General features: G+C 39.9%; 2 protein-coding genes across 5 annotated transcripts in view; one reads left to right on the top strand and one right to left on the bottom strand.

Moving 5' to 3' along the window:
- znf668 (zinc finger protein 668) overlaps positions 1–14,397 on the bottom strand; it is a 25,099-nt gene continuing 10,702 nt past the window's right edge. Inside the window, exons 3-7 of one of the 2 annotated variants that reach the window (XM_055004682.1) lie at positions 14,188–14,319; positions 7,552–7,652; positions 6,037–6,211; positions 2,822–2,970; positions 1–588 (exon numbers count right to left, since the gene is read on the bottom strand). The gene's annotated coding sequence lies outside the window, so the exon portion shown is untranslated. Of the gene's footprint in view, positions 589–2,821; positions 6,212–7,551; positions 7,653–14,187; positions 14,320–14,397 lie in introns of both variants that reach the window. The other variant, XM_055004681.1, reaches the window with a different exon arrangement.
- Positions 6,749–14,397, top strand: part of LOC111584921 (circularly permutated Ras protein 1-like) — a 13,061-nt gene continuing 5,412 nt past the window's right edge. For 2 of the 3 annotated variants that reach the window (XM_035940959.2, XM_035940960.2), the window contains exons 1-16: positions 6,749–6,938; positions 7,166–7,276; positions 8,083–8,340; positions 9,657–9,881; positions 9,974–10,108; positions 10,192–10,272; positions 10,383–10,456; positions 10,679–10,864; positions 10,964–11,005; positions 11,225–11,314; positions 11,472–11,623; positions 12,752–12,833; positions 13,213–13,343; positions 13,582–13,666; positions 13,762–13,868; positions 14,026–14,138. In XM_035940959.2, coding sequence (XP_035796852.2) covers positions 7,186–7,276; positions 8,083–8,340; positions 9,657–9,881; positions 9,974–10,108; positions 10,192–10,272; positions 10,383–10,456; positions 10,679–10,864; positions 10,964–11,005; positions 11,225–11,314; positions 11,472–11,623; positions 12,752–12,833; positions 13,213–13,343; positions 13,582–13,666; positions 13,762–13,868; positions 14,026–14,138 — 1,852 coding nt within the window. In that variant the 5' untranslated portion in view covers positions 6,749–6,938; positions 7,166–7,185. The remainder of the gene's footprint in view (positions 6,939–7,165; positions 7,277–8,082; positions 8,341–9,656; positions 9,882–9,973; positions 10,109–10,191; positions 10,273–10,382; positions 10,457–10,678; positions 10,865–10,963; positions 11,006–11,224; positions 11,315–11,471; positions 11,624–12,751; positions 12,834–13,212; positions 13,344–13,581; positions 13,667–13,761; positions 13,869–14,025; positions 14,139–14,397) is intronic. The other variant, XM_023294273.3, reaches the window with a different exon arrangement.

Below are 14,397 nucleotides of genomic sequence, written 5' to 3' on the forward strand. Positions count from 1 at the left end.
GCCATTTTTAAATGTATTTATTACCGTAAATCAGTAAAAAATAACATACTGATAATCAGTAAATCAGTCAGCCCACAAAAACTACAATTCTACAATGTATGTCTCTTTCCTTTGACTTGTTATTTGTACAATATACGATGTATATTATGGCGTTTTTTCATCTCAAAGGCTATACTATGATGTTTTCTAAGAGACATACTGTGCCACTCATAACATAACGTAATTTCGATTCTTGGTATGTCATGTACATATTGAAGAATTGACGATAAAGCTGACTTTGACTTTGACTACTCTGTTTTTTCTGGCCCTGGGCCACTGCACTCCTCCTCTGTTGTTTTCTGGATTGTACTCAGCTGCATGCCTTCGTCCACCCGGCCTCCGTTGGCTCGTCCTGCCTGCCGTCTTTGGAGCTGAAGCTGGATTGGAACAGACCAAAGTACAGTCCAATCACGATGCGAGCTGCCTCTCCAAAGGCTCCTTCATCTGGCAGGTGGCGGCACTTCTTCTGAGGGGAAGCTGAGCTGGCCCGGCAGAACTTTGGAGATGTGTTCCAGTGGTTGGTGGATGTGTGGGGAGATAGGGAGGGACCTTTGAATTGTTCAGAAAGGAAAACAGGGAACCCATTGGTAGTTTTAGTTTAGGGTGCTACTGCGGTGTGGTTTTGGGTGTGGTTTTGAGGTGAACAAAGAAGAATTTTTTTTCGAATTGATTATCTTTTACTTTGTTCCTGGTTGGAATGCCCATCAATGTCAACGTGAAGTTCCCCTTTAGTTCTGTTTATTTTTATTTTACTAACACTCATTTGCTTTTAACCCCCTCACATGTTGTGTTGTTGTAAACTTACTCTTTCAAATAAATTCTCCTCTAACCGTCTGGAAACCAGCGTTTGGTCTGTTTTTGTGTTGCTCCTCACCAACTTCAGACAGCTGGGACATATTTGTGGACTAAAGGCTATACTCTGACGTTTGTTGAGCGACATGCTATACTATGACGTTTTTTGGATGACATGCTATACTATGACATTTTTTGAGCGACAGCTATACTCTGATGTTTTTTGAGTGACATGCTATACTATGACTTTTTTTGGACGACATGCTATACTATGACGTTTTAAGAGCGACATGGTATACTATGACATTTTTTGGACCAAAGGCTATACTCTGACAATTTTAGAGCGACATACCATACTATGACGTTTTTTGGACAACATGCTATGCTATGACGTTTTTTGCGCAACATCCTATATGATGACGTTTTTTGGACGACATGCTATACTATGACGTTTGTTGGACCAAAGGCTATACTGTGTCGTTTTTTGAGCGACATATTATACTATGACGTTTGTACAGCAACATGCTAAACTATTACGTTTTTAGAACGACATGCTATACTATGACGTTTTTAGACCAAAGGCTATACTCTGACGTTTTTTGAGCGACATGCTATACTATGTCGTTTTTTCGGTGACATGCTATACTCTGACGTTTTTTGGGCGACATGCTAAGCTACGTTTGTTGGACCAAAGGCTTTCCCATGACATTTTTTGAGCGACATGCTAAACTATGACAATTGTTAAGCGGCATGCTATACTATGACGTTTTTTGGGCGACATGCTATACAATGATGTTTTTTGGACGACACTGTATACTATGACGTTTGTTGGACCAAAGGCTATGCTGTGACGTTTTTTGAGCGACATGCTATACTATGACGTTTTTAGAATGACATGCTATACTATGATGTTTTTAGAGCGACATTCTATACTATGACGTTTTTAGACCAAAGGCTATACTCTGACGTTTTTTGAGCGACATGCTATACTATGTCGTTTTTTGGGTGACATGCTATACTCTGACGTTTTTTGGGCGACATGCTAAGCTACGTTTGTTGGACCAAAGGCTTTCCCATGACATTTTTTGAGCGACATGCTAAACTATGACAATTGTTAAGCGGCATGCTATACTATGACGTTTTTTGGGCGACATGCTATACAATGATGTTTTTTGGACGACACTGTATACTATGACGTTTGTTGGACCAAAGGCTATACTCTGACGTTTTTTGAGCGACATGCTATACTATGTCGTTTTTTGGGTGACATGCTATACTCTGACGTTTTTTGAGCGACATGCTATACTATGTCGTTTTTTGGGTGACATGCTATACTCTGACGTTTTTTGGGCGACATGCTAAGCTACGTTTGTTGGACCAAAGGCTTTCCCATGACATTTTTTGAGCGACATGCTAAACTATGACAATTGTTAAGCGGCATGCTATACTATGACATTTTTAGAGGGACATGCTATACTATAGGCTGTTTTAATTGACATATTACTATGGTTTTTTTTTGTTTTATTTTTTTGTTGTTTTTTAGCAACATATAAGAATTTGAACAGCTTTAAAAATTACTATACTTTTACTTGTGCAATGAAATATTATTCTATGGCATTTTTTAGATCACATATTATACTCTGATGTTTTCTTGAATAACATACTATTTTTGAGAATATACTGCACTATGACATTTTTTGAACCACATCATACATGACAATTTTAGGCAACATCCTATCATTTTGCCCTTTTTGAACCACATAATAATCAATGAGGGTTTTTTTTTTGCCGACATGCTATACTATGAACTACAGACCATACTATGTTATTCTTGAAAAGTATACTGTACTTTGACATTTTCTGAACTACACCCTATACTATGGCATTATACACAGAGTGCTTTGGTTACATGTTGATTTATAATCTAGATTTTTTTCTGTTTTTTGATGGGATTATCACAGACCTGACCGTGAACACTGCTGACACCCACCTGAGGGAGTCGCTGCCTAAGATCTCAAGGCTGCTTGGTCGTGGTCTTTCTGGTCCTGCTCCAGAACGCCTTCATCAACTACGTCTTCTTTTGAAGAGGCCCTCAGATGCTGCAATCTCTGACCTTAAGGAGGAACTGCTACTTTCACTCTGTAACGAGACGGCAGTTATTTTAAAGTCCCAGCTCCTGGCTTTCAGTGAAAATTTAGCATCCATCAAAATGGAACTACAGACAGTTAAATCTGAGAGCAGTGATTGGTCGGACTGAGAGCCGGAGAGCAGTGATTGGTCTGACTGACCGAGAACCGGAGAACAGTGATTGGTCAGACTGACCGAGAGCCGAGGACTCTCTGTCCCGCCCACATTTGTTTATTTCTGTTGTTTACCAACGCTGCTGCTAATAACGTTAGCCTCCAAAAGTGATGATAAACTCTACAGGTAAGTCATTTTTGTAACTAGTTGTACTCTTCTCCACATCTGGACAACATCACATATAAAGCAGTAAAGTTACTGTAAGTTAACATCAGACTGTAACCTCTGATATAAACATGTTCTAACATCGTGTTTTAAAGTTGTTCTGTGAATCTGAGATTGCGTTTCCTCATTTAGTGCTAACACTAATGCTAAATCAGGTTAGTCGGTGTCATAAACTAATTAACTGTAAGCTGTAGCTAAGTTTCCTGCAGATCACAGCTGATCAATCATCCATAACTGCTGTATTAATGATCAGCAGATATAAATAAATCTACGTTTATGTTCCTCCACAGAACTGTTACTGATGAATGTTAATCTCTCAGTTCAGTTCTGAGTTAATATCTCTGTTCTTTGGTTGTTTTTTTCTCTACAACAGTGTATGGTCAGATAACTGTGGAGCTCATGTAAATGCTAATGATACATTAGAATAAAATAGAATGAACTTTATTGTCCATCTAAGGCAGTAAAATGGTCTCTCGCCTCAACCAGGAAAACAAACATTTCCATAAGATTAAAATATAGAACAAAAACAGAACACTCTATTGTGTTCCACTCATATTTTGCTGTGTTCACTCTAATATTTAATGTTCCAGCAGTTGGAATGAAAGAACCTTGTGGATTAAAATTTCGTATATCCCTTTTTGATCATGAAAAGGAAAAACGCCTTGTATTTCAATTTTAATTTTTGTATTTTAAAACGAAAATCAAATAACCTCTCGTTTTTTGTTTTTCAATACCTGTTTGAGAGTGGAAAATCCAATTGCCAAAATATACACGGACCGTTAATGTTTACTTAATAAGTATTATGTCGGAGCACAGAACAGTTACTTTGATTGAAGGAATGGAATTTCAAAATAAAATTAGAATTGTTTTGGCACTAATCCATCTTGTTCATACAATTTTTGAGGTACTCCTCTGCCCAGAAATGCCTTTTACTCCTTGTTCGTTCATTTGAATGTTTGACTTTCACTGTGCAGGACAATGTTATGAGCAGATTTTGGTAGACTGTTTTTGCATTCATCTGTTGAAAAGTAAAAGCTTCTCTGTGTTCACCTTTAATAGGAGAAAAAGAAATGTACATGTGAGAGGGATTTTGTGATGTAACCACCATTTTGAAGTCAGTTGTAATCCCATTTACTACTGGGTCAAGAGTGATGGGGAAAGCTGACACCTCCTGTCTGTATACAGCTTGGGAAATAATTATTAGACCACACTGACCACCAAGCTGTATATATTTACAAAATCAGATTTAGATTTTTTGGTTTTTGAGCATCAGTAACTAGATAAGGGAACTTTTTTTGTAAAAGTATTTCAGATACAACTTAAAATTCCGGTCCAAGCACTCTTCTTTGCCCACAGGGGATGATTCACATAGTACAAAAATAAACCAACAAGCAAAAAAAACAAAACAAAAAAACTGTTGAAACCACAATGAATTGTGCCATACTTCTGAAATAGATTTTGATTGTTGGGGTGACCCAATATAATAATGGTTGAGGCACATACCACCATAATACACTGCCTGTCCAAAAAAAAAAAAAAAAGTCAGCACCTGGAATTAACCAAACAAAAAGGTAAGAGCTTTCCATTGGATAATTACTGCAGTGATGAATATGTTTCAGCTGCAACAACTTATTTAACCTTAGCTGATGCAGTGAGGAGCTTTTCATTTCTTAAACAACCATGTTGGAAGACATATCCTGTGGTCATGGCAAGAATGTTAATCTGTCTCAGAAGAGTCAAATTATTGGCCTGCATCAAGCAAAGAAAACAACTAAGGAGATTTCTAAAACTACTAAAATCAGGTTAAGAACCATCCAATGCATTATTAAAACCTGGATGGATAGTGGAGAACCATCGTCTTCCAGGAACAAACATGGTCGGTCATGTGGTCTGATGAGTCCAGATTTACACTGTTCCAAAGTGATGGGGGCATCACAGTAAGAAGAGAGGCAGATGAAGTAATGAACTCATCATGGCTAGTGCCTACCAGCCTGTGGGGTTTAGGGTTATGATCTGGGGTTGGTCAGGTTCAGCAACGTTATGTTCCCAAAGAATGAGGTCAGCTGACTACCTGAATATACTGAATGACCAGGTCTTTCCATCAGTGGAGTTTTTCTTCTCTGATGACATGGGCATATTCCAAGATGAGGATACCAGGATTCATGGGGCTCACATTGTGAATGAGTGGATCAGGGAGCATGAGACATCATTTTCACACATGGATTGACCTCCACAGAGTCCAGACCTCAGCCCCACTGAGAATCTTTAGGATGTGCTGGAGAAGACTTTGCGCAGCTGTCCGACTTTCCCATCATCAATATAAGATCTTGGTGAAAAATTAATGCATCTCTGAACAGAAATAAATGCTGCGGCATTGCAGAAGTTATCGAAATGATGCAACAGCGAATGAGTGCCGTTCTCAAAGCTAAAGGCGGTCCAACAAAATATTAGAGTGTGCAACTTTTTTTTGGCCGGGCAGTGTAGTTTGGTCATTTGTAACCATAAATATTAATTTTGCAATTTTTAAGGGTCTAAACATATTTGTATTTGCATACAGTGTCTATAAAAAATATTCATCCCCCCTTGGAAGTTTCCTCTTTTTACTCCTTTTAACATGAACCATGGTCAATTTCATTTGGGTTTTTGACACAAACACAAAAGAGACTTTTGTGTCAAAAAAAGAACAGATTTTTACATAATAAAGTCAAATAATTCATAATGAGAAATTAAAGTATTTACCTTATTTAATGTGACTCCAGCAAGTCAACACAGATGCAGCCAGTTGGTGCAAGAAGTCACACAATTAGTGAAATACAGATCACCTGAGCACATAAACACACCCATCCCCACTGTGCAGCATGGTGGTGGCAGCATCATGATGTGGGAATGCTTCTCGGCAGCAGGTCCTGGACGGCTTGTAAAGGTAGAGAGTAAAATTAATGCAGCAAAGTATAGAGAAATCCTGGAAGAAAACCTGATGAGATCTGCAAGAGAAGTGTGACTTGGGAGAGGATTTGTTTTCCAATGACATTTTAGCCTGAAACATACAGCCAAAGCTCCACATACATGTAAATGTTATGTTGTGGCTGAGTCAGTCATTTTAAATGGTGTAAATACTTTAAAATTAAATAATAAAAAAAAAGTTTAACTTAACTTAAAAAAGTCAACTTATACTGACAATGAATTAATGTTAAAAAGACATAAAAAGGAAAACTTCAAAGAAGGGTGAATCATTTTTATCGGCACTCTGCATATATTTCAGTGGTAAGACGTGAAAGAATGTCTTTATTTTGAAAGGCTTTTATTACTGTTAATCATCTTGACCTTTGACATTTTACTGCCTTGTTTCTTAGCACAGCTCTACATGATCCACCCATTTCATTTGCCTTCGTGGAATGTTTAACTAGAGTTAAGCAATATGTGATAAATATCTGACTAACCGCCCAGCCTCACAGCTTTGTGTACACACCATGCAAGAAAGAGGACTTACTAGGAAAGGAACCTGTTGGATGAGATGTCTGAGACATAACTAATGAATGACAGGACTTTAAACAACAGTTAAAGTGTTTCTCAGTCGTGGGAAGCTTCATGTTTATGACTGCTTGATACTGTACGGTGAATATTCAGAGGACACTGCATGTGTAAGTACATCTTAGATTTTAAAAGGAATTGTTCAGGTTTGCTGTATTGCTGTGATTGCATTTCTTCTATTCTTCTGGAGTGCTTGTTCATAGGTTGTCAATATATTTAAAACAAAATATGGTCTTACTTCACATAGGTAGTTGTACTGTGATTGCTTTGTTAAGTTAATGTATCCTCTTTAAATTATTATTAGTTGTAATATTCTGTTAAATCATGTCTTTTCTAGGACTGACAGGTAGAATCACAATGGAATTTGCTTGTGGGTTTGTTTATGTTCCACCACCACCGAGTCAGAAGGACAGCCAGCGATCCAGTGCCAACATCATTAAACGCTCAGGTGTGATTTCATTCAAACACTCCAACGCTACATAAAAAAACTGCAAAGCATTAACACTAATAGTCGTATTAAAAAGACAGATGTCACATTTCTGTGTCCACTTTGCTGTTGAGTTGTATTTTCCTCAATTGCACAGATCATGAACCAGACAGACACGTATTTTGCAGCTTTAGTAAAGTCTGACAAAAGAAACTATTTCAGCCATCCATAACAAGAACAGGAAACATCAGATTTTAGAATCAGTCGCAGATTCAAATAGCTCTTTGATGACTCACCAGCTCGAAGAAATCCTTCAAAGAGGCACAAGGCTGTTACTTTCTGCTGTGTCTGTCACCTCCTGGCATTCTGCATTCTCTGGAGGTTGTCAAAAGAAATTCTGGGAAATGTAGGGAGTCATTAAATGAAGTTCAAGTTGAGAGAAAGATTAAAGAAGCATTTTCCAAAATGTATTCACAAAATCACGACTTACTTGCTTTGAATATCAAAGATTGATGGTATATAACTATGTAAAAGTGTCTGTGGGTGGATTTTTCCTTTCATTCTGGGTGACTGGTTGGTTAAGTACCATTATGTATTATGTAATCAGTGACATACACAACCTCTCCTGTCTGTCTTAGAGGAGGCATTCCTTTCAGATACTTTGCTTTACTCAGTAAAAGCCATCTGCCACCTGAGTCATATTTTCTTCACCGCACGAAGGTCATCGCTGCACCAGTTGTTTTGTCTGTGCTCACATTTTTCTTGCTACAAATCATTCGGAAATTAACAGCCCATGTATATTCATGTTTGTTTTTCATGCTTTTCAGCTCTCCTTCCTCCTGTTAACCGCATCCGTCCAAGCAATCCTCCCCCTCCTCCCCCTCCTCCCCCAACAAATTCTGCAAAATCACCAAAAGCCATCCCGTCTTCTCCTAAGATCATTGAACAGCTGGAGAAGAGCAGGGACGTGAAGAAGGTCGCGAAGTCCACTCGCTTTTACGAAAATGCTGAATTTCACAATAAATTGGGGGCAGCATGTTCCGTCAACGCAACTCCTCAGAAAACGACGTCTTCTCGAAAAACAGGTACAGTAAATGCCACACTGTTACTGCAAAGATATGGCGGAACAATCTTAGTTTCTGTGCTGTTTCAAACATGTCATACTGCAGTGAGGGTGCCTGAATGAAAAGAAAAATCTACTGAGCTTAATGTAGCCACTAAAAAAAGCATTTATTTAATGAGAGGTCTTTTAGAAACAGCTCACAGTTATAAACTGTCACACCTGGAAGCTGCCCGGTACATCCACAGGCCACTGACATCCACTGAGGAGCTCCATAGGAGATGTCTGGGGTTTTGGCCTTGCTCAGGGAGCAAGGGCAGCAGTGGAAATAAGGAGGGAACAAGCACTGTTCTATCACTTTCTGAACCCTGATTTATACCAAAACAGTGACCCTCACATTCCCTTTTATATCTGTAAGGCCAGATTTATCATCAAATATTCTGCCAAGATCCTTAAAACCCCGTGCTGACATTATTTCAACCTAAAAACCTACACAAACAGAATGTTAAGGAAAATTTTGAGGTAAATAACTAAACCTTTATACATATTGTTTGACTTAGAAAGACATAAAGCAGATTACTCAAGCCAAGTCTGGGAGATTTTTGGATTTTGTCGAGGGTGTTCAAGGATCAGTTCAGCCCAAAATACACAAAATATCATAGCATCAAATCATGCAAGTGGTTTTAGTCTTCTTTGTGCATGTTTGAGACATCATAAGTGGAAGAAGAAATCAAAGAACTTGAAGATAACATTCATTAGCGCTACCTGCGTATTCAGAGGAGTTAGGAGCCTATCCAAGCTGATATTAGGCAAAAGGCTACGCACACCCTGATCAGGTCAAAAGTCAGTCACTGAGCTGAGAGATAGAAACAGACAACCATAAAATCTGACACCTACAGCCAGATTTAGATTCACAGAATGACCTAACATGTAGACTTTGGACTGGAAGCTGAAGCACCAGGAGTAAAGCTATACAGGAAGATGTTAGGGAGGCACCATTTCAACGTCTTCTCTCCAGATGCTGATTTTAATCCAGGGCTTGCTTTTCGCAAATTTGAAATCTGTAACAAGATGCCAGTGGTGTCAGTGACACTCATGAAGAGCCTGTGTAAAACATGATTCAGTCACTTTAGGCTGATACCTGATCTGCTTAATAAGGTCAATAAGGCACCAATACCAATCTGGACAATCAAGAGAGAAAGTGTGTTTTCTCACAATTTACTCTAAACTCATAGTTTGACACCTACAGGTATGTCGTGATTTAACTGAATCGCAGTTCAGTCAATAAATAGTCATTTTTAATTACTCCTTAATCTCTGTCTCCCCTCCATCCTTTCCCAGCTCTTCTTCCACCACATATGAGACCTGCAGGAAATAGCCAGTCCCCTTCCCATAACCAGGCACTTACCCACAACACCATTAGTCAGATGTTTACCTACGACCTGCCAAAAGATGAGGTAGATTTAAATGCCAAAGCCTACGACCCGAACTACTCCTACAACACACCAGAAGGCAATGGGGGACAGGTGAATCTGCCAGCTGATATTGGCACGTTGCCAACTACAGGTAAATGACAGCCTTGTTTGCCCGTTTTCAGTTTTGATTTGCAGTTTGTGTAGGTTAAAGATCACCTCAGTTTCTTCTGCTCCCAACTTTAGCTCCAGCTCTTCCTCCAAGACCTTCATTTATGAGATCACTGCCAGAGTACCTGGTACTGATACCTTCATCAGCATCTTCTCCTTCCTCCTCACAGAAATCTTCTTCAACTCCACCACTTGCTCAATCACCTACTGGTAAAGACAAGTCCGACAGACTATCAAACTACTGATATAATACAAAATGCTTATTGTGAATCCTCATAATTTTCCCAACTCAGGATCTGACGATAAGGGGCCTCTGTCTGGAAATCCTAATGTGGTCCTCATCAGCTTAGGAAAATTACTCTCAGAGGAAAGAGGTGAATAAACTTTTATCATCACTATAATTTTATAGCTTCACTACCAGCCATCTAGTTCAATTTTCCATCTTATTAACTCACAGTGATGATGATGCTTGTGTTTTTTTCAGTGCAACACATACAAGGGGAACCCACCTACTGCTCCCAGTGTGGCTCTGTGCTGGACACCTGCTATGACAATGTGGTAACTGCATCATATTGAACTTTTCCTGTAATTTATAAATTCATATCATTGATCTCTAATGTAAATTACGCCTATAAATCTCTTCATTATCACTAATGGGAAATACATGACAAATGTCAAGAGGTAGTCAAGCATAACCAGTATTGATGATAACATAATGAAACAACATGATTGTACTGGTTTGACTGATTGAGTGGACGCTCTTTTTTTGCCGTACTGCAGGTTAATGAGTGTTACTTCTGTCAGTCCTCGGATTCGAGCAGCTCTCCCAGTACATCACAGAGCTCCCTAAATGGTTACCAGGAGGGCCTCTTTTTCCTCAACCCTAATGAAAAGCCCATGTGTGGAGGTGATGCTCTGCTGCTCTTCTGCATCGACATCTCAGGCTCCATGAGCATCACCTCCCAGGTACAACAACATACATGACACTTCATTCTTGGCATCATGAGGCTGTTTGTGACAGCTGGTATTCATAACTACAACCTGTGGTGTCTCTTCTGTTCCAAGGTGATGGACGGAGAGCATATTGTTCACAAATCCCGTCTCCAGGTGAAGTTTTTCTCTAGTTTTCAAGTTTGTAGGGTTGAAAATGAGTCTTAGGATATTGCTGTCCAGTTGGAGTCCATTAAATACAAAATTAATGTTGGGAAAATGAACAAGTGAAAATCTGGAAACTACTTGCTTGTGTACATACATTACAACAATAACAGCTGTAGAAAAATATTATGAAGCAACCACTGGTGATAAAAATCATTGTATCCAAACCAGTTTGTCCAGGAAGCTGTGCTACAGAGTGTCCAGAGACTAAGTGAACAACAATCTGACACACGAGTGGGGATCATCACCTTCAACCATCAGGTACGTAAACAAGTGTAGAGGCTTCATCTGAAAAATCTGTACTCTTCAGTTCATTAGATTTAGATGCACATTTTCTCCGTTTCTCCTCACTTTATTATTTTCTTGTATTAGGTTAATACTGTTACTTTTCTTCATGCCTGGATGTTTGCATCTCCAGGTGACAATGCATGGAAATGAGGAAGTCTCCTCACAGTGTCTGAGCGGCGCTGAGTTGATGGACAGCAACTACCTGAAAGAGGCTGCAGCCAGTTTCCCTAGTCCACTTCCACTTTCACAGACCAAGAACTACTTACACAGACAAGTTATGGGGTAAGACGAAAACAGCAATTCATGTGCACTTTCTTGTTTTTGTCACATCCATCCATTTTATGCCATCTGTTTGGGGTCGGGTTGTGTAGGCAGCAGGCAAAGCCGGTAATTCCAGACGTCCCTCTTCTCGGCAGTGTTTTCCAGCTCCTCCTGGAGGATCCCAAGGCGTTCCCAGGTTGGATAAAATATGTAATCTCATCAGAGAGTTCTGGGTCTACCCTGCCATCAGTTGGACTTGGCTAGAAAACCTCCAAAGGAAGGCATCCAGGAGGTATACTTAGTAGATACCACCTCAGCTGGCTCTTTTCAGCACAAAGGAGCAGAAACTCCACTCCGAGCTTCTCACAGTATCTCCACAGCTGAGCCCAGCCACTCTTCTGACAAAACTTATTTTGGCCTCTTGAGTCTGCGATCTCATTCCTTGGTCACTACCCAGACCTGATGACCATAAGTGAGGCTTGGAATAAAGACCAACTGGTAAATCAAGAACTTTGCCTACCAACTCAGCTCCCTCTTCACCATGATTCTCTGGTACAACATCTGCATTACTAATGATGCTGCACCAATCCGTCTGTCCATCTCACACTCCATTTTCCTGTCACTTGTGAACAACATTACAAAACTACTTAAACTCCCTTGATTTAGGAAGCAACTCACACCAAACCCAGAGGAGCAATCCACCAGGTTGCGATAAAGAACCATTGGCTCAGACTTAGAGGTCCTGACTCTCAACCTCTTCACTCTCGGCAGCAGAACCACATCATCTGCAAAAAGTAGAGATATAACTCTGACGTTTGGAATCAGACACCCTCCTCACAGAATCTGCACCTTAAGATCCTGTCCATTGATATCGCAAACAGGATCTGAGACAAGGGGCAGCCCTGACAAAAACACAACTCCACGTGCTGAGGCTGTTTCACTTTGTGCCAACATTATGAACACAGCTCTCACTTTGGCTGTACAAGAACCAGATGACTCAGAGAACAGTTACCCCACTAGGGTACATATTCGTAGGCCGTCTCCAAGTTCACAAAACACATGTGAACTTGATGTCCAAACCCAATTTATCATATTCATTAAATTGCATGTATTTATGTATATATATTCTGATTCCTCCTTTTGTTGAAGATTATCTGCAAGTGGAACCACAGCTCTGGGTCCAACTGCTCTCCTCGCAATTGCAACTGCCTCCAGAGAGCCGGGCTCAAAGGTAAGCTTTGCAAGAAACTTGTGTGGACCCAGCCTGCCTTATTAAAATACTTATTTGGCCGATGGACCTTCTTTGGGATTTTAGGCATTTGAATGTTTACCCTCTGATGAATAGCACACAGCATTAGATGCAGCCATTAAACAGGAGGAGAGGGAGAGTTATGATAACCAACAAAGGTCCTCAGCTGGAATCAAACCACTTTAACCAACTGTCTCCCAGAGCAGCCCTAGTTAGGAAGGTTATAAGAGTATTTCAAAATAATGTTCCTGCATTCCAAGCATGAACTGAATAAAATGGTTACAGAACTGTACAGCATATCCATATATGAGCTTTTTCTAAACAATACAATCCTGATTTGCTTCTCCTGCTGATCTTAAAGGTAATTATCTGTACAGATGGGAAGGCCAACACAGAGTTGGGGAATCTAGAAGTGGAGGATAATGATGCTCGCACCCTCCTGTCATCCACCATCTTCTACCAGGACCTGGGGGAGTATGCTGCTAATCAGGGGTCAGTACATATGTCCAAATCTGCCTTCAATATAGGAACAAGGTTTTTAAAAAATATTATGTACTACAGTATATAGCTAAAAAGACAGTGAATAAACTTAAAGACATAGCGATTTACATATTTGAAGCAGCGCTGCTCAAGTGACAAAAGCGATATAGTGGCATTAAGAGTTCAGTGAAAGGTGCAGATGGACTGTACTGTAATGAAGGTCATTCTGAAAATATCCTTCTTTCATTAGTGTGACAGTGTCTGTGCTGTCCATAGAAGGAACAGACTGCAGGCTGGATGAGCTGGGAAGACTCGCTGATCGAACGGGTGGAAAAGTAAGAAACAGTCGGTTTTTTCCTTTGTCATGTAAATCACTCATCCAATCTTGCATTTCTCATGTTGTCAATTCCTCTCATCTACTGATGTCTAGGTGGTGATTTCCAGTCCCAACAGGTTGCACCCAGAGTTTGAACAGATTATTGAAAACAGGACCATAGCTACGCACTGTACTGTAGCCCTACTGCTGCCCAAATCACTGTAAGATCTGCATTATATATTACAATTCACACCCACAATAGTATTTGCTACATGAAGTGGCCTCTAGAGATTCTTGGCAGATGAAAGAATTTAAAGCACTTAAAACGACATTAATAATAAGGCCCACAGCACTGACTCATGTTCTCCTTTGCTGCAGGCGAATGAGAGGAGAGAGGGAGGCGGGACACAAAGGCACCAGAGAGGTGGGGAACGTGAACCCATATACAGAGCTCACCCTCCAGTTTGCAGCCAATGAACAAGACTCAGAAGGTGAGAAGAAAAAACCTGGAGAGTAGAGTGACAGTAGTGGTTCATTTACCTTCTCAGTCTCAGATGCAGTTGTGCTGCATTTCTCAGGAATGTTGTGTCCTGCCAGGTCTTGAAAGACTGCAAGATGTGACGATTTCTGTTGTTGACAACCAAGCAAACCTTAAATGCCAATCTTAGATCACTGCAAGAGAGACAACGACATTGTGAAATGAGTCTTTGAAAACAACAACTAATCAAGGAAAAACAAAATGGACCCTGT

The sequence above is a fragment of the Amphiprion ocellaris genome, chromosome 18, assembly GCF_022539595.1.
Source record: "Amphiprion ocellaris isolate individual 3 ecotype Okinawa chromosome 18, ASM2253959v1, whole genome shotgun sequence".
NCBI classification, from domain to species: domain Eukaryota; kingdom Metazoa; phylum Chordata; class Actinopteri; family Pomacentridae; genus Amphiprion; species Amphiprion ocellaris.